We start from the raw sequence: 19,317 nt of genomic DNA, 5'->3' as shown, positions 1-19,317 counted from the left end.
ACAAGTTTCTTCCGCAGACTCTGTATCTCTCGTTCACTCTCCCAAACGAAAATACCCAGATTAGAAACTACCTATCTAAATGAGATCAAAGTAAATACTTGCGAAAAGACTAGCTTCGAAACGGGTCAATTTACAAACGACCGGAAGATCGATAAAAGACGAAATATTAAATCTTTTTCGATGTCTCAGCGAGTATTTCGAGTTGCAAAAATAAGAATCCTCAGTGTAGGCTTAAGTTTTATCAAACTGGACGTCGTTATCGATTAAAAATGGAACTAATATAATGGCAACCTGCATTCGTAAGACAATAATTCTTCCTAAATTCCGAAAATACCCCACGTACTCTCGTTCGTCTACCCTGTAGAGTGCAGAGGAAACTCTAAGTACTTTCATAAAATATGGACTGTTTTCTCCTTAAAACAGAAATGTAGTTAAAAGAAAGATGAGAACGAGTGTGAAAATAAATATTAATTGTAACGGTGCGCGTGTTAAATCATCATTTCGTTCTCCGTGTTCTCGTTCCTCTGATTTTCTTCATACTCGTCGCAGTAGCAGCATATCGACATGCAGTCGGAATCCGAGTTTTCGGACACGTATGTCGTATACGTGTCGATGCTTTTCGTATCCAGAGATGGTAAAGACCAGGAGAGAGACGCAGTCTCGAGGTCCGGTATGGCCGAGTGCCAAGAGGTCAAGTTGCGTGACTTTTTCGCCTTGCGGCTCTTCGTCGACAATTTCTTGATGGCCTGGAAATCCAACAAACAGCTCGATGTATTACTCTAGTACATCTCAATTTTCTGATAACATCAAGAGTTGATAGAACTCGACGGAATAAAAATTTTCGAACGTTCATTAATCCCAGGCAAACAGTGCACCACAGGTGCACGCGTTTTAAGGCTGAGGAGAGCATTAAACATTCAGAAGTGGCTATAGTAATGGGATGTTTTAATAGCGAAATGGACGTTCATAAGAGTCGGGTGTAGTTGAGCGAATCAATCGTAAGCGAGGTCGTACGATCAAAATTACGTATGAAAAACTATCATTTTATTAAATTTTACAGATCAATAGAAACGTGTCGTACCAGCTCATTTTTCTTTTTTTCTAATTCTACATTATATCACATATTCTGAAATGTTTATTTTAATTCAAAGCATCATTGAATTTGTTAAATTTTACAAAAACAGATTTATAATAAAAAAAAAAGGAAAGAGCGTTTCTGTGTGAAATTGTGCTAAAATGAAAATATATAGAAAGCCTGGTGGGGCCAGGTAGCAATGCGATACGCGAGGTTAAGAAATTAGGTCGTGCGATGCGCCAGAAACGTGCGTGCATGCAACAGCCGAGGAGGATAATTGTCAACGTCTTACCCTAAGAAGTCTGCGACCAGATTTGCTCAATAATTCCCTCAACATATCGACCAGAGGATCCCTCGATCGAATCGAAGCTTCCTTTCGATTGCCGTGAAAATTGAACGCGTCGCAAAATTGATTTTTCAGTGGCACGAACTCTCACCGTGCCAATGATTCGAATCCATGCGAACGCCTTCGCGTCACGCGACCAAAGACCGCTCCAACACACCGCGCCGTTCTATTTATCGCTGTGCCGCTACCCCCACCCTTCGCCCGTACGCGCATCGTATCTAGTACTACTTCCGCGTATGAGTGTTCGTACGTGTAATAACACCTCGTAAACGCATAGGGATAGGATGCCGTCCGATTTCTTTTTTAATTAATTAAATTCATTAATTCCTCGCATCTACCCCTTCGTGAGATACCTTTCCATTTTAATAAAAATATTTTTTCTTCTCTTGATGTTCGATAAGATACGAAGCAACGATACGTTCGTTGACTTTTCAAGCAGATTTTACGTCAAAGATAAGTCGAATATTGAGACGAAAGGAGCAATTTTGAAACGGGATCGGATTAAAATGGAAACAGCTCAGAAAAGAAAGTGCGAGGCGCGTTCATTGAAAAATCGGAGCGTGCTGAGCGCGTGCCCGTAGCCATGGTGCGCATGCGCAAGCGCGGAACTAGGCGAACCACGTATTACGCACGTGCGAGACATAACGCGTGTGAGCGAAGTTGTTCTCACGCGACGACACGCGGCCATCGTCTCTCCCCGATGCAAGTCGCCACGTGCCACCTCGATGCGCCCACGGAAAACTCATAATTGTCATAACATTCGAGCTGTGTACTCACCCCGGGGAAACAGCAATACCCGCTGCTCGATCTACGAGAGTACTCTCTTTTTTCGTTAAGCCGATGCTTTTCGTCCACCACGATAAATCCTCCCTCCTTCCCTTCTTTCTTTCCTTTACCCTTTTGTCCAAACGTTTGCGATACTTCATCGTGCGACACGCGTTCACCCCCGTCGACTACTAAACCAAAACGTTCATTCTCGATTCTTTTATAATTACTTTTAATTTGAGAGCATGAGGGAAATAAGAAAAAAATCAGATTCGGTAACAGATAAAGTGACAGAGAATATCAAGACGTCAAAGGTTAAACGAGTTAAACCATTCAGAAATGTTGTCGCGCAAACGACGTCAGCAATTCTATCGCCCAACCAATGACGTCAGCGTGTGCACCTGTTTCCCGATGCCCCTTAACTAGGGCAATATCTGAATTCGCGTACACCTATGCATAAATGTATAAATGATATAGGCGTATACCTACACTACACAAACCCATTTTATGCATTCGCTACGTTTTAAACAATCCTTCTCCTGTTATTTTTCAATGTTCGAATAAACGAACGAGCGAAGTATCCAAATCAGCTCGACACGTGTCGGCTCGTTCTCTTTGCGGTTAAACACATTTCGTTAGCGCCTATTCGTTAACCCCATGCTTTTAAAAGAGAAAGTTCAACGAACGATTTAGATATCGAAGAACAAAGATTCAATGGTACTTTTGTACGTTCCGCGAAAGAATATCTAATAATTTTGATTAAATAAAGAGCAAGCTAATGATTTCTAGAGGAAACAATCGGCAGGAACGGTGGAGTAACGAGCGACGCGTGCCGGGTCACGTGTCTCTGAAACGTTCGCTCAAACATTACGTATGAGGTGGTGCGCGCAAAACTAAGTCTCGCCTAATTGCGACGCCACTTCCATTAGAGATTAAACTTCAAAAGGAGACTTAGACAGATTCGCACAGTTAATTGAAACGACTCGATGAACCGAATAATATTCGAAGTAATCGGCTAGCCAGTCAGCGATACCCATTCGCGAAACATACGATCCACGGGAAATCATCAACATCGTTTTATCGTGTTTCTTATTTGATTATATTTAGGAAAAACACGTAGATACGTGAGCGTCGAACGATAGGGGCATTGAAGAAATACCATGAGCCTGTTTGTACGCTCGATAAGGGTCAGATGTCACGGTAATACGGTTGTTTGACTAACGGTAGTACATTACGCAGATTCGAACCGGTCATTCTTAATCTCTAACTGTTCTTTTCACCGTCACGTATTGCAAAAGTATCATTACATCAATCGAACGTTCGATTTAGCGCAAATATTTATAAAACCGTCATCGTGATGTCCGTCACGCGTCCAGTCGGGTTCCTGACGACAATGGAAACGAACGAGAAAATATTGATTCGAAATTTTTCTGATAACTGAATCGTTTGAACATTTGCAAAAGATTTTGTTGAATACACACTGCTACCTGTCCACGTTACCGGTATAGATAAATAGATGTGTAGGTGAGCACAAAGCTCGATTTTGTAGTGTGCGCGGAAAAAGGGAAGCAGTGTTAATCCTTTGGAGTACAGAATCGCGTGGGAAACGTTTCGGCGCAAACCTCACACGCAGAATTTAACCGATCGAATCGTAGAATTCCTAATATTATTCCTAATTTTAATAAATCTCAAATATCTGTTAATTATTTTCCTGTTTATTTTAACATCGTAATAATTCTTTGAAAGATAATTTTAATCAATGTAGAAAAATATAAAATATTTTATAAAGCTTATTTACAAAAATACTCATTACCTGTATTCATATTGAAAATGAAATTCACCGATGAAAAAGAATGTTTTAGGAGCCGAGAAGCGGTTCGTACAACGTGTTTGGATCGAAAGGCATATTTTTCTTATTCCCTGGCAATAACATCGGGACCATTTTCTCAACAAGTTCGTACGGAAGGAATTCGTGGCAAAAATGATAAAATTCGTTTCGCGTACGAATGATACCAAGTCGTGCCATTTCTTTCATTAACGCGTCCAACTCATCCTTGTAACGCTCGTACGATTTCTGTTTAGCAATTATAGTTGTTATCCCGCACATCTGACGTACAAACTTCTCTGAGATTACTCTAGTGTTTAAATTATACTTAGGTTCCATAACTTTCCATAAATGATCGTACAAACGATTCGTGACCCACGACTTAGGTCGAGGAAGTCGCGGCACTTTGTACACTGCACCGTTCACCAAATAAGCTTTGTGAACTTGTTTCTCCTTCGGTTTTACGCTCTTCTTCCTTTTTATTATATTCTTTGTTTCAGAAGACTTAACTTCACCCTGTTTTAATTTCGCATTCATTTTTTCCATTTCTTGTTTCTTTACATTTTCCAGTCTCTCTTTTATCATTTTAACTTTCTCTTCATCCACAGCAATATTAGTTAAAAAGTTTTTAATACTCATCTGCCCTTTCGACTTGGATTTATCTTTATTCGTAGGAGTTTTCAAAAAAGATAAACTGATTCTGCTCGACACTTTTCTAAGATTTTGCACGTTGTCCTGTTTCTTTTTGTTCAAAGCGGATGAAACATTTGCACCGGACTCCCTTTGAAACGTTTCTGTATTTTTATCAGATTGTTGTAATTCATTTGGATCTTCTTCGTTAGCAGAATCGTTTGATGCCTCTTCTACTGCTTCTATTTTGTCTTCATCGCGAATATTTGAAGCGTTTGTGTTCATCCGTGTATTTTCTTTCGTCGATAATACTAAATTACTATCTCTAGACGATGCTCTTCCAAGATTCTTTTCATTGCTGTGTTCTTTCGTACTATGATTCAATGAAACAGATTTTTTCTTAGATACACTCTGTTGCTTTGGAGTTTCTTCGTTACCAGCAGCCTGTGATACTTCGACTTTTCTTTTTCTTTCTTTTTCATTTTTTTTGTCAACATCTGAAAGAATTCCATGTGCCGGTATCAATTCTTTCGTCGATAACATTACGTCACTGATTATACGCAATGGTTTTCTTTGCTTCTCTTTAACACTGCGTTCTTCCCTATTAATACTAGATGATATATTGGCAGCAGTTCTTTCATAAAGAGGGTCTGGTCTATGTATCAGCATATCGTAATCAGAATCGCTTGAAAATTCGTTTTCTATTTCCTTTGCATTTTCATCATTAACACCTGTAGTTTTCGAATCTACATCTTCAATTTTGTTCGTGGACAACGCTAAATTACTAATTCTAGTCGATGTTCTTCTACGATTTTCTGCAGTACTGCGTTCCTTCCTACTAGCATTGGAAGAATTAGATTTTCTCTGAGATGTACTCCGATGGTCTGTATCGGTATGCCGGGATGTCTTTGGGGTTTCTTCGTTACCAATAGCCTGTAATACGCCTTCTATTTTTCTTGCATCTTCACCGGCGACACTTGCAGCGTGTGTATTTTTCTGTGTACCTTCTTTCGCTGATAGTACTAAATTGCTAACTCTAGACGATACTCTGCCACGACCCCCTGCATTACTGTCTTCCTTCCTGTTAATACTAGATGAAACATTAGCAACTGACCTTCTTTGAGATATACGTCGAAATCTACTTGCAAGGTTTTGGTCACTAGAATCGCTTGAAACTTCGTTTTCTACTTCCCTTACGTTCTTATCAACATTCAAAGAATTCGTATCAATATTATTATGTTGCTTGCCATTAGAACTGGACAAGACGTTAGCAGATTTCCTATCTAATGCGGTTGTACTTTTCTCTATGTATTTTGATTGATTTATAGTTTCTTCACTGCTAATACTGTTTAAATTTTGAGATCTTACATATTTATCATTAACATTTGAAGTGTTTGAACCTATATCCTGGATTCTATTCACCGATGACGTTAAATTACCATTTCTGGACGATGATCTTTTACTATCTTTCACAGTGTCTGGTTGCTCCTTACTAAAGCCAGATAAATCTTTTGGAACCGATCTTTTTTTCATCTTCCGATCATCAACATATTTATCCATTATTTCTTCATCTCTAGAATCCTTCGAAATTTCTTCTTCTATCTCTCTTCCTTTACTTCTCAGGGATTTATTTCTTTTTATTGATGATGTTGAATTACTAGTTATGTGCGATTGTCTACTGCGATTCTTTGCATTGTCACGATTTCCCTCCTCAAAACTAAGCAAAGTATGAACAGCAGATCTTGTGAGAGAAATATTCTTCTGCGTGTTATCGACTTGTAATTCATCATTATAATCCTTTGCAACATCTTTATGTACTTCAGTTACATTTTTACCGTTAATGATACTTTGATCTAACGTAGATCTTCCCTGAGCATTCTTTTGTTTTGTGTTATTACCTAAGCTGCTCAAACTTTTACTTCCACCTTTTTCCTGTGCTAATGAAATAGATGGTTGTCGTGGGATAATACTGCTTTTGATACTATCGTCCGACAGATCGTTTGTAGTAACCTTTTTACCTAAAATGTCTTTTTCAATACAATCTTTAATGTTTCGTTCAGCTAAAATTGCAGATCTTCTTTTCTTTCTAGAACTCGATATTTCTGTACCTTTGTTTTCATCTTCATTTATAACATTTTTTTGTGATTTGTGAGAAATTTTATGCGAATCAGTTGATGAAGATGTGGAAAATCGTTGAGGAATCTCAGTGTTTTCCACAACATTCTTACTTGCTAGTACATTTCCTTTTGTTTCTTCATTACTTTCCTCAACTATAAATATGTTCTTATAAACATTTTTCTTTATACTCCTACTACGACGTTTTAACAATTTCGGTTTCTGTTTCATTATCTTCGGTTCTATATCGCTGCTACTATCATTTTTGCTACTACTGCATGGAGTACTATCCTCGAATGCAGTGCTCTGTGCTTTGGGTACCGGAAAGTGTGAAAAATCGGGTACGCTCCCAGAAGATAATGTATATTCGTTTGATTCTGACTGATTATCAAGGGGAGTTTGCATAATACTAGAATCTTTTCGCTCCACTGGTTTTGGAGATTTGATAATGGAAAATTTACTTGAAGAAGGAACTTTGAATTCACTGTTTTGCAACACATCAATGAAAATATTATTTTGATTCTTATAGTCTTTTTTCAAAATTTTCGGCTTTGACTTTACAATATTATTTAAATTTGAACTCTGATTCGAACTACTATCATGCATTTCAGCTAATTGTTCTTTATTGGTCATTTCTTTGTTTTTTGATTCAGAATTATTTATAGAACTTTTACCTCTAACCTTTTGTTCTGAACTGTTTGCAGATGTTCCTTCAGAATCATGCAAAACGTTGAAAAAAGCATTATTTTTATGTGTTCTTGCTTTTGAACGCAAAGAAAGTTTTCTTTTTTTAATTTTAGGTTCTTCTTCTGATTCTGATGTTACTATGGTAAATTTAGCTGCACCTGATAAAATTATGATTTATATAAAATGATTTAATAAAATTAATCTCAAGTGTTGACAACTTACTTTGTTCTATATTGTTTTCATTGTCTTCTGAAGAACTGAAATTGTCGAATACTTTCCACCATTCAGCTTCTGCCTCACTTAATTCTACTTGTGAATTAGAATCTAATTGTCGACTTGTTTCACTGAACATATTGTAATCAGTCGATAGTCGTGCAATTGTATTGTTTTCCAAGTTTTTCGACCAATATGGGTATGCTGGAATACAAATAATATCAGATAACATAACCTATTTCAATCAAACAATTTAACTTCTAAGAATTATAAAACATATACGCACTATTATCTACAACATCAGTATCAGGATTTAATACAGCAGAATCAGAATATCTGCTGCTTTTAGACGAACGTCTGTTTAAACTGCTTCGTTTAGCCATGATGTTCGCAATTCGAAACAATGTGAGACAATGCGATCTCAAGTCTTTTAAAAAACTATTCCCGCGTAATATTTGGATTAATTTTCATGGCGTCGACAGAAGTATGTGACATACTTCACTACGCTCAATACTGTATGTATGTACACACATATACCGTAGTTCACCAGAGTCCATAACTGCGAAAAGACCAGTTTTCGTTCTTCGCGCATCTCCAGTACGCATCTTCGCCCTGATTGGCGATACTTCCAAACGAAGTGGAAAGCGATTAGCAGAGAGCTCGCTGCGTTCCCCCACCATCTTCCAACCTGCGCGTCGCAGTTATGGACTCTGATGAACTGTGGCATATATGATATACTCGATTTTCTCGAAAATGAAAAAATTTTATTCCATATTTTGTTCTTATTTTTTTATAAGAAACCACCTCGTTCCCGCTTGTACATGTTATTCGGCTGCGCCCCGTATATTACTCTGAAAGTAAATTTTGTCTTGCAAAGGGCAAAATAATCACTTACGACGTTACTGATAAAAAAACTTGTAAGCGATAAAATCCTAATTGACTGTATATATATTAAAATGGCACTTGTATTGGAACACAGTTGAATTTAAATTTTACACTTTGGAACTGTCGTCTTGACGCATTACAGTTTGGACTTCGCTGTGGTACTTAGCTTGTTATAATAAATTTGAAAGATGTCTTTTGTAACAAAAGGTATGCAAAATTCTATATATTTACTGTATGAAAATAAAAGTGACTTGCTTAATTTCTAGTATTCCTTTTACTATAGTGAACATGTTACTATTTGTAATGAATAAATATAAATCATTTGTTAATCTTCGAATTTCGAATTATGGTATAGAAAAATGTAAAATATATAGTCATTATTATAATAATGATACCTAATATTAATAAATTACACTGATTGTGAAACAAAACCATAGCATATTGGTAAGTGATAAGTGCAAATGTTGAGAAATCCTGTTGTTTCAAGGTTCACTTGTTTTTTTTTAAATTGATTATTTCACTTGTCATAATATATTCTTGCAAGTTCACTTTGTGGCCTTTAGACCCAAGTTTAAAGTTTATACATACTCAAGCAATATGAAATTAAAAAAAAAATTAAATTGTAAATGTTAGTTTGAATAATAAATAATGTAAAAGACTCAAGAATTCATTAGTATTGAGTTTTTTTATTTTTTTAAATAAGCATGCTTATTTTTATGTATTCAAACAGTTAAATAATTAGAGTATTACTTATTTATATAAATAAGATAAAAATAAAAGAATGTTAAAATGATACTTACATCTTGCAGGTATTTTTATTGTTGCTGCAAAGCGCACTCCATTTGGCACAATGGGTGGTGTATTCACTAATAAAAGTGCAACTGATTTAGCAGTTGTTGCCACAACTTCTGCTTTGCAGTCTGCAGGATTGAAGCCTGAAAAAGTAGATAATATTATTTTTGGTCATGTTTTAGCTGTATGTATTTTATTAATATTCCTATCATAAATGAATTAAAAATTATAAAATATTTCTTGTATTTAAACATCTATAATTGTCATTTTAAAGTTGTCAGCATCTGATGGAGGCTTCCTAGCCCGTCATGTTGCATTAAAATCTGGAATTCCAATAGAAAAACCAGCCTGTTCAATAAATAGATTATGTGGCTCAGGATTTCAATCAATAGCTAGTGGTGCACAGGTATTGACAATTTGTTGATAATAAATATTAAGTACACAATAAGCAAGGTAATTGAAGTATTTACAATTTTTAGAGTATTATGACTGGAGAATCTAAAATAGTTTTAGCAGGAGGTGCAGAAAATATGAGTCAATCTCCTTTTGTTGTAAGAAATATCCGTTTTGGTACAACTTTAGGACAAAAATATGAATTTGAGGATTCTTTATGGCTTGGATTACTAGATACTTATTGCAATTTACCTATGGGTATGACTGCAGAAAAGCTTGGATCTCAATATGGTATAAAAAGGCAAGAGGTAGATGAATTTGCTTTAAGGAGTCAACAACTATGGAAAGCTGGTACATACCTGTTGTAACAATTTATATTCTGTATGTTTTCTTGAATGAATAGGAATGTTATAAATGAGTGTTCATTTTTTCAGGTAATGATGCCGGTCATTTCAAAGAGGAATTGGCACCTATAACAGTGACTGTGAAAAGACAAGAGGTAGTTGTTAATACAGATGAACATCCTCGTCCTCAAACAACTACACAGAGTTTAGCTAAATTACCTCCTGTTTTTAAAAAAGATGGTTTGGTTACAGCAGGATCTGCATCTGTATGTTAATTTGTATTTTTTAAAATTAATGTTTAGATTGGATTTAAAGTTTCTTTATATTGCTTTATATGATTTTATCTTGTAGGGTATTTGTGATGGTGCAGGAGCTGTTATTTTAGCTAGCGAAGAAACAGTTAAAACTGAAGGTCTTAAACCATTGGCACGTTTAGTAGGTTGCTGTATTGTGGGTGTAGAACCCAGTATTATGGGAATTGGTCCGGCTCCGGCTATCAAACAGCTTCTTAAAACTACAAATAAAACAATGAACGATATCGAACTTGTTGAAGTAATAAGAATACTTGATTTATTTATTTTTCTATTAAACATCTAGTCAATCATACCTTTCATGTTATTAGATTAATGAAGCATTTGGAGCTCAAACATTAGCATGTGCTAAGGAGTTAGATTTGGATATCAATAAATTAAACGTAAATGGTGGAGCTATTGCTGTTGGACATCCATTAGCCGCATCTGGTAGTAGAATTACTGCGCACTTGGTACATGAATTGAGGTATGCTATGAATTAAAAAAAAAATGTAAGATTACTATACATGAATTGTAATATTAAATAAAATAATACGTTACCTTTATAGAAGACGTAATAGCGGAAAGTTTGGAATTGGTTCTGCCTGCATTGGTGGAGGTCAAGGAATAGCAATAATGGTGGAAGCCCTTTAATGTATGCGATTGTAAAGTCATGGTGCAAGATATGAATTCTACATACATATACTTAAAGTCAATGGATGTCGAAAGATATATGAATTACGAAATGTGTTCACTATTATATTTTTTATATATTGCATACAAGATGAAGAGAACAATATGAAAAAGTTATATATCTATATTTGTACGTTATAGACTTTTATTATACTGCATACAATATTTTTATATTATCAAGAATATAATACCTTTATTGAAATTTATATAAGCATGTTTTTAATACTATTTTAAAACAAACCTTCTATAATCAATATCTCTTCAATTATTTGTAGAACTTTGTAAAACAGTAAAAATGGAATAGGACATTCGTAAAATCTGAAAAATCGTAATAATAAGTTTTATAAACATTCCAGGTGTTACAAATATGTATACATACTCGAACAAAAGTTTGTAAAGAGAGTTCCATGATATTGCCTGCAGTTAGAATAAGAGGCTGTTGAACTCTTACCATTATGATGCATATGGCTTGCTTAAAATCCTTACTGTTGTCCCACCAATTATTTGAATAAGCAGATAATGTTACATTCATACTCTGTAAATGTGATTCTTAAACAAATTTCGTTGTTTTCCATTATAAAAGATAATTGAAAACAATTACATACATGAAGATAAAGTTCATTTCCGTGCCAGCAATATATGAAGATCTGGTATGTCATGCAACACATGTACATTAACATACCACATAAAACATATGGAATATAATCTTTCATCTGTAAATGTGATAAGTTTAAAACATAATTGTATGCATCCAAAAAAATGATAATTAACGTGTAAAGTATACCTGCGCTATATTAAATGCTATTAAACAGATAATAATACAATTGACTAAAAATTGAAGGAATATCACAGTACCGAATATGTTTTGGATCTGTTTCGAGAAACTGGAAATATTTAATAATTTGACTATAAAAGCGATAAAAATCATCGAAATTCTTATTTTTAATTTGAAGACTTACTCAAATATCACGTTACTATGCTCGACGGATAACTTCAAATCTTTATACAATTTATTACAAGTTTTTGGAGCAGATATTGTGAGATCGATATTATCATTTTTGACAAATGATTTTGTATTTTCTACACAGTACATTGAAGAAATATTAGAACTTAAGATTGCTAATTGGCAACAAGCAACTGTGATTAAACCTGTTATTAAAGTATCAATTGCTACGTTATTAATGCAGCAAAGAAAGATAGCTACAGCTTGATACGAGGAAGTAATTTCAAAGGCTGGTGTAGATGTTGTATTATAAGGATACCATCCTTCCATTGCCAGTTCCTTAGATCTTTGAGTAAGTATATTTAAAACCGGGGTAACACCCCAAGAAATCACTGCCATTAAACCGAAGCTCTGATAAGCGATATGATGAAAAATTCCTTGCCAAGTGTAATGCGTTACAATTTCTTCGTATTTATCATTGTCTTGACTAAATATTTTACTTCGCGTTATATCTGTTAGATCTTTGATACGGTTGTGGCGGCAAATAATAATTATCACCTATATAGAAATGTAACAAGTGCCTAATAAACTGAAATATCAACATTAAAAACAATTATTTTACATAAATCATTGAATAATAGACAAAAAATAAACGTGTGCGATGGCCGGGAATCGAACCCGGATCAACTGCTTGGAAGGCAACTATGCTAACCATTACACCACCATCGCACGGTGATACGTAAGTCATTTCATGTGTTGAAATAATAATATATTAAAATACATATTTTCTAACTATACGAACCTTGTAAGCATGAGTAATATTTGTCATGAGAAGAGTAGCACCAGCTACTATTTTATCCATGCTTCTTCGGTTCACGATAATATACGCGATTTCACTTGCAAGGAAAATTCCCAATAAAAATGTAAAACTAAAAACCGTGTATAACATGTACAAGCGTTTGTACCTCGACTGCGAGGGCCACATGCCCATATAATAAATAATCGACAAGCTATTTTCCAAATGTTTATTAGGTCTAATTTTTGTTCGTCTTTCCGCAACTTCATCCATCCTTCGATCTTCAAAGTGCATCAACGGAGTAACAGACCAAGTAATATCAAGGATAGTACCTGTTCCCTTATCTCCATTACATTATAGAGTTGCAACGTTTTAATTAAGAAATCTTAATGATTACAGACCAATATTGCGTTGGTCTGTAATAATATGATCTATTATCTAGTAGTTGCATTCGATTGTATGTTACTCGGATGTAACAGCTTTGTCCTATTGTAATTACCCATGATTACAGGGAGGTGCATACATCATTGTTAATGTTTAAAAGCAAATCGATACACGATTAGGCATCTCTGATGTACAATACTCCTGTAAGGCGATATTCAGTTATACTTGAAGAGATACAGAAAGTACTGCGCATATACATGGTGTCTCAGAAAGAGTGTTAGTCCTTTAAGGTGATGGTACCTGAGGTGATTCCGAACAACATTTTCCTTTGTGAAAATGTTTTTTGAAGCTTCGTTTTTGAATTATTAAGGAAAAACACTGGCCAATCAAAGCGGGCTCAGGGACGGCAGCCTCGACTATTTTACCAGGAATCCCGTGGTGGGGAAACAACTCGTTTATCAGTCCCTCTCCTTGGAAATTAGAAGACTTTTAATACTTGTCAGACTACACGCACGTAAATATATATTATACATCGCTGCCCATTTATCATCATATTCCAACTCAAACAGACTATGTGTATCTACATACGTAATACTTACGTATGCGTTGATAAAGTTCCTTCGATAATTATAAACATTAAGATATAAAGAGACAATCTAGTAGATCGATCAATTATATTGGTAACTCGAAGTAAGTTGCTTCAGTTACAAGTACACCAGTGATTTGTTATTCACAACGTTAAATAGAATTACCGAGACGAAATGGCAGCTACTGCGGTTCTGACCAAAGATGTGCCCGATATCGAAGTAAGTAATACAAATAATTTTGATGCTTATCTATAACATATTTTAATTGAACAATTATATTTTATATTTTCCGTAGAATCTTTTGAGCCTAAATCCAAAGATAAAACCATTCGCGAACCTTGTTCCTTCGGTGCGTACCAAAGAAAATAAGAAGAAATGGAAGAGGAACATTAACGAAAAATGCAGCGTAAGATATATCTTATCGCATGATATTCAATTATTTTTAAAATTTTTCTTCAAAAAAAAAAACCTTGGAAAGAAAATAAATTTTTAAAATCATCTTACAGAAATGCCCACCTTTAACAAAGAATTTCGATGATATTAAACATACAACATTAAGTGAACGCGGTGCATTGAAAGAAGCTGCCCGATGTTTAAAATGCACGGATGCGCCGTGTCAGAAATCGTGTCCAACCCAGCTGGACATCAAGTCCTTCATCACTTCTATTTCAAATAAAAATTATTACGGAGCAGCGAAAGCAATTCTGTCGGATAATCCTCTTGGTCTGACTTGCGGCATGGTATGTCCAACCAGTGACCTTTGCGTAGGTGGATGTAATTTGCACGCGTCTGAAGAAGGACCGATCAACATCGGAGGTCTTCAACAATTCGCTACCGATGTAAAAAGATCTATTTTATCAACGTTTTATACGCTATCTATGACGAACAATTAAAATTCTATTTTATTTTAGATCTTTAAGCGAATGAATATACCTCAAACTAGGATTCCTGGTCAAAGCGTTCCACACGCAGATACTAAGATTGCTTTGATCGGTTGTGGTCCAGCTTCTTTATCCTGTGCAACATTCCTCGCACGTTTGGGTTACGATGATATTACGATTTTCGAGAAAGAGAATCGTATAGGTGGCTTGAGCTCATCGGAAATTCCTCAGTACCGATTACCGTACGATGTTGTTAATTTTGAGATAGAACTAGCGAAAGATCTGGGAGTGAAGATCGAAATGGGCAGAGCTTTATCTGAAAACGATTTGACGATACAGGTTTGTTAGATGACTCGATTTGATGAAATGGAGCAAACCGTTTAGAGTCTATACGATGATCTTTCTTTCAGGGTCTTCAAGATACCGAATACAAAGCGATCTTTTTAGGGTTCGGTCTTCCCGAAGCAAAGACTATTCCAATTTTCTCGGGTCTCACTGAAGAAATGGGTTTCTTCACGTCGAAGACCTTTTTACCGAAAGTAGCCACGGCTAGTAAACCAGGAATGTGTGTATGTAAAAATAACGAGTTACCATCTCTTCATGGGAATGTCGTTGTCCTCGGTGCCGGAGATACAGCCTTCGACTGTGCTACATCGGCTCTTAGATGCGGCGCGAAGAAAGTTTTCGTCGTTTTCAGGAAAGGATTCACTAACATCCGAGCAGTTCCTGAAGAAGTAATGATTATTATACAAAACAAGATTTCACGTTCTTCGTTATAAATATTCGTACATTCCCTCAATTATGTTCTTTTATGCATTTAGTTCGATTTGGCAAGGGAAGAAAAATGCGAGTTCCTTCCTTTCCAATCACCGAAACAAGTTATCGTACGAAATGGAAAAATAGTTGGGATAGAATCTTGTCGAACCGAAGAAAACGAGAATGGTGACTGGGTGGAGGACGAAGAACAAGTTTGCAAGTTGAAAGCGAACTTTGTTATATCTGCTTTTGGATCAGGATTACAAGATCCCAGTGGTAAGAACTTTAGTCACGTTGAATTCTTATTTTGCAGAAGAAACTAAATTAAAAGAAACTTCATCTTCAAGTGGTTAAAGCCATGGCGCCTGTTAAGCTAAATAGATGGAATCTACCGGAAGTAGACGGGGAGACCTTGAGTACTTCTGTGCCTGGAGTGTTTTGCGGCGGAGACCTTGCTGGGGTTGCGAACACTACTGTTGAATCTGTAAACGATGGAAAGACAGCAGCCTGGTATATTCACAAATTTATTCAGGTAATTCGTCCAATGATTCATTTCAATATTTTTCGTTTGATATTACATGGGTGTATGTGAAATCTTTTTAATTATTGTTCCACAGAATTCTTATAACTTAAAAGTGCCAGAGGTTCCCCAGTTACCTAAATTTCACACTCCAATTGACGATGTTGATTTATCCGTGGAAATTTGCGGTTTAAAATTTGAAAATCCTTTCGGTCTTGCTTCTGCACCGCCGTGCACCTCTAGCGCTATGATCAGGAGAGCTTTTGAAGCGGGTTGGAGCTTTGCTGTTACTAAAACATTTTCTCTGGATAAAGTATGTGATTATTAAATGAGCCAATCGTTAAATATATTTAAGGAACAACAACCTATATTAGTGGTATTCTAGGATCTTGTCACTAATGTATCACCAAGAATCGTTAAAGGTACGACTTCACGGCACCATTACGGACCAGAACAAGGGAGTTTCTTGAATATCGAATTGATATCTGAAAAGTCACAAGCGTATTGGTGCAATAGTGTTACAGAATTGAAGAAAGACTTTCCAACTAAGGTTTGAAGACAATATGCATTTGATGTTACAGGTTTTTGGTTTAGCATTAATATTGAAAGAAAAATACCTTGATTGATTGATAGATTGTTATCGCTAGTATTATGTGCACGTACAATAAAGCAGATTGGACAGAACTTGCTCAAAAAGCAGAAACTGCCGGTGCCGATGCCTTGGAATTGAATTTGTCCTGTCCTCATGGAATGGGAGAATCTGGAATGGGACTGGCTTGTGGACAAGTATGTCTTCTATAACTGCTTCATACTTCCTTAAAATTTTATCAAGAAACATAATTATTATTACCTTAAAGGACCCTGAATTAGTGAGAAATATTTCAAGATGGGTCAGAGCAGCTGTGAAGATACCATTTTTTGTGAAATTAACACCTAATATTACCGACATTGTTTCTATAGCCAAGGCAGCTTACGAAGGTACCTTTTTCATAGATTTTTGGGTAATTAAACTATACAGTTTTAATCAATATTCAAACGGATAACTGTTTGTAACAGGACACGCTGACGGAGTATCTGCCATAAACACGGTGCAAGGATTAATGGGATTGCACGCTGATGCAACACCATGGCCAGCTGTTGGCTATAAGAAGGCTACAACTTATGGCGGCATGTCAGGAAATGCGACGAGACCTCAAGCTTTACGAGCAATTTCTTCTATTGCTGAAGCGCTTCCTGGTTTTCCGATACTGGGAATTGGTGGTGTCGATTCAGCAGATGTTGCTCTTCAATTTTTGCATAGCGGTGCATCAGTTGTGCAGGTGATTTGATCAGCTGTTTAATCGGGTCCAAGCTTCTAACATGTACATTAATTGTATTCAATTATTATTTCATAACATGTAGATCTGCAGTGCGATACAGAATCAAGATTTTACTCTGATCGATGATTATATAACTGGTTTAAAAGCTCTACTGTATCTGAAGAGTCTTAAACAAGTAGAAGATTGGGATGGACAAAGTCCTCCAACGTTTAAACATCAGAAAGGGAAACCAGTTGCTTTCCAACATGCTCTTGGTAAAGTAAGTAAAATAAACAGACTTTCCTCATAATTTGAAGGTGATGTATGACATTATGATCAACGTGTGTTTCAGAATGTACCATATTTTGGAGAGTATCAGAAACTTCGGGAAGAAAAGATAGCCGAGATTAAAGCGAGATCGAATCCGCTTGATAATGTCATTGAGATAACGAGACCTGCCCCAAAACTAAGCATACCTGTACCAGCAATAAAAGATATTATTGGTAAAGCTACGGATTACATTGGGGCCTTCAAGAATTTGAACACCAAAGAGCAAGTGGTAGCACTGATAGATGATGTATGTTTCAAGTATCATCATTGTTACTTTCATCATTGTGTTAATGTACATTATTTAAATGTTCTAGGACATGTGTATAAACTGTGGAAAATGTTACATGGCTTGTGCTGATTCTGGTTATCAAGCAATTAAGTTTGATTCTGAAACTCACATTCCAACTGTGACTGATGATTGTACAGGTTGCACACTTTGTCTTTCAGTGTGTCCTATCATAGATTGTATAACGTAAGTCTTTGTTTTTTTGAATTATGATTCCTTTTATCTTATCTCAAACAATTGAACATTATTATTTCAGCATGGTACCTAAAACGATACCTCACGTTATTAAAAGAGGAATACCACCAAAAGGAATGTTTGAACTTCCTGAATTATCAGAAGCATACTAAAGTAGAAGTAACGTATACGGTATTTTATTTCGTTTCAACATTTTTATAATATTTTTGTACCATGTATTTTGTAGAAAGTAAACACTGTCGAAGCTTAAATATTTTGTTATTAAAATGATTTTATTTTACATATTAGTAAACTTTGGACTGTCACACCATTCCAATGTCTCTGGTTGAGTATAATTATTAGTATATTTATCACACTTATTATTTAGTAAACTGAGCCTGTAAATATAATAATGAATAAACAACAGTTTGAAACGAAATCTTTTATATAAATTTTAAGCGATTGTTATGGAATATGTTACCATGGATATTTTGTACAATCATCAACGGGTAAATATTTTTTGAAACACTGAGGCTTTAAAATATTGAAATACGTAGCTCCAATTTTAAATGCTACAATATTATTAGCGTCTTTTAAACATCGGTAGAAGGCGTCGTCACAGTCGCATGGTGATCTGTTTGTGGAATAGTCATGAATGTTATTTTTTTTTAAACACAAGGGAGTTCAAATCACTTTTGGAAAGTATCATGTTTGTTTTATAATTACCTCGTGAATATACCATTATTTAAAAGTCCATCTCGTATTCCTTCTGCTGGAATACCGTCTGGGCAAGAATCGTGAGCCTTGCAGCAAGCGTCTGCTGTTTCAAAGAAACCGAGATCCTCTTTATTCGGTGATATATCGCCATCGCCGCACCAATATGTCCCTACAATCAATACTTGGTTATTCCATACTCCAAAATATTAATTAATTACATACCTGGAAAAATTGCTTTAATTTTTGATTTAATTGGATTTAAAATACTGCTGATCATTGTTTCGTTTTTCTCTCTGGGATTCCTTTTTAATAACGGTATCTTAAACACTACTTCTTTAAACTCTTCTTTAATATTTGTAAATTTTTCACGGATCGTTCGTCCAGATCTCATAAATAATCGAATTGATTTTTCAATTGGACTGACATACGTTTCTTTTAACGTTTCGTTATTAGTATTATCACATTTTCCAAATCCGACAATTAGAAGAAATAAGATAAATAACAGAAAGATGCGAAAGGAAGACATTGTAATACCACTATACATAAAATACGATGATCAGCATTGAGATGTTGATATTTATATGGCGTAATC

General features: G+C 35.5%; 5 protein-coding genes and 1 non-coding gene across 8 annotated transcripts; 2 read left to right on the top strand and 4 right to left on the bottom strand.

Moving 5' to 3' along the window:
* Positions 1–623: 623 nt before the first annotated feature.
* LOC117608467 (uncharacterized) lies at positions 624–8,167 on the bottom strand. Its single transcript, XM_034333646.2, has 4 exons — positions 7,943–8,167; positions 7,666–7,860; positions 4,000–7,601; positions 624–746 (listed from the first exon to the last, which is right to left on the bottom strand). Exons 1-3 carry the CDS (start codon positions 8,037–8,039, stop codon positions 4,045–4,047), a joined length of 3,849 nt encoding a protein of 1,282 aa, XP_034189537.2. The 5' UTR covers positions 8,040–8,167; the 3' UTR covers positions 624–746; positions 4,000–4,044.
* A 300-nt stretch (positions 8,168–8,467) lies between these two features.
* yip2 (yippee interacting protein 2) lies at positions 8,468–11,123 on the top strand. Its single transcript, XM_034333706.2, has 8 exons — positions 8,468–8,748; positions 9,351–9,517; positions 9,608–9,739; positions 9,813–10,077; positions 10,161–10,336; positions 10,422–10,622; positions 10,693–10,847; positions 10,930–11,123. Exons 1-8 carry the CDS (start codon positions 8,730–8,732, stop codon positions 11,012–11,014), a joined length of 1,200 nt encoding a protein of 399 aa, XP_034189597.2. The 5' UTR covers positions 8,468–8,729; the 3' UTR covers positions 11,015–11,123.
* Positions 11,107–12,743, bottom strand: LOC117608514 (odorant receptor 10). Of its 2 annotated transcripts, XM_076691528.1 has the most exons (5): positions 12,013–12,743; positions 11,838–11,937; positions 11,659–11,766; positions 11,433–11,588; positions 11,107–11,371 (listed from the first exon to the last, which is right to left on the bottom strand). In XM_076691528.1, the coding sequence occupies exons 1-5, from the start codon at positions 12,393–12,395 to the stop codon at positions 11,315–11,317; spliced, it is 804 nt and encodes a 267-aa protein (XP_076547643.1). In that variant the 5' UTR covers positions 12,396–12,743; the 3' UTR covers positions 11,107–11,314. The 2 variants fall into 2 exon arrangements, with proteins under 2 accessions (XP_076547643.1, XP_076547640.1); XM_076691525.1 differs by having other exon boundaries at positions 11,107–11,588; positions 12,013–12,740.
* On the bottom strand, positions 12,654–12,725 carry TRNAG-UCC (transfer RNA glycine (anticodon UCC)). The gene has a single exon. It is a non-coding gene; the product is annotated as a tRNA-Gly (tRNA).
* Positions 12,744–13,841: 1,098 nt separating the features above from the next.
* su(r) (dihydropyrimidine dehydrogenase su(r)) lies at positions 13,842–18,229 on the top strand. Of its 2 annotated transcripts, XM_034333655.2 has the most exons (16): positions 13,842–13,982; positions 14,059–14,169; positions 14,270–14,602; positions 14,675–14,983; positions 15,055–15,378; positions 15,466–15,676; positions 15,748–15,932; positions 16,018–16,233; positions 16,306–16,470; positions 16,554–16,706; positions 16,778–16,898; positions 16,977–17,239; positions 17,322–17,498; positions 17,571–17,795; positions 17,863–18,020; positions 18,091–18,229. In XM_034333655.2, exons 1-16 carry the CDS (start codon positions 13,938–13,940, stop codon positions 18,179–18,181), a joined length of 3,087 nt encoding a protein of 1,028 aa, XP_034189546.2. In that variant the 5' UTR covers positions 13,842–13,937; the 3' UTR covers positions 18,182–18,229. The 2 variants fall into 2 exon arrangements, with proteins under 2 accessions (XP_034189546.2, XP_034189547.2); XM_034333656.2 differs by lacking the exons at positions 17,863–18,020; positions 18,091–18,229 and having other exon boundaries at positions 17,322–17,493; positions 17,571–17,767.
* Positions 18,230–18,268: 39 nt separating this feature from the next.
* Positions 18,269–19,269, bottom strand: LOC117608501 (phospholipase A2-like). Its single transcript, XM_034333733.2, has 4 exons — positions 18,948–19,269; positions 18,735–18,894; positions 18,490–18,642; positions 18,269–18,406 (listed from the first exon to the last, which is right to left on the bottom strand). Exons 1-4 carry the CDS (start codon positions 19,267–19,269, stop codon positions 18,307–18,309), a joined length of 735 nt encoding a protein of 244 aa, XP_034189624.2. The 3' UTR covers positions 18,269–18,306.
* Positions 19,270–19,317: the final 48 nt, after the last annotated feature.

This window comes from Osmia lignaria, chromosome 2 (assembly GCF_051020975.1).
Source record: "Osmia lignaria lignaria isolate PbOS001 chromosome 2, iyOsmLign1, whole genome shotgun sequence".
NCBI lineage: Eukaryota > Metazoa > Arthropoda > Insecta > Hymenoptera > Megachilidae > Osmia > Osmia lignaria.
The sequence above is the reverse complement of the archived record's forward strand: the minus strand, read 5'-3'. Positions and strand labels throughout refer to the sequence as shown.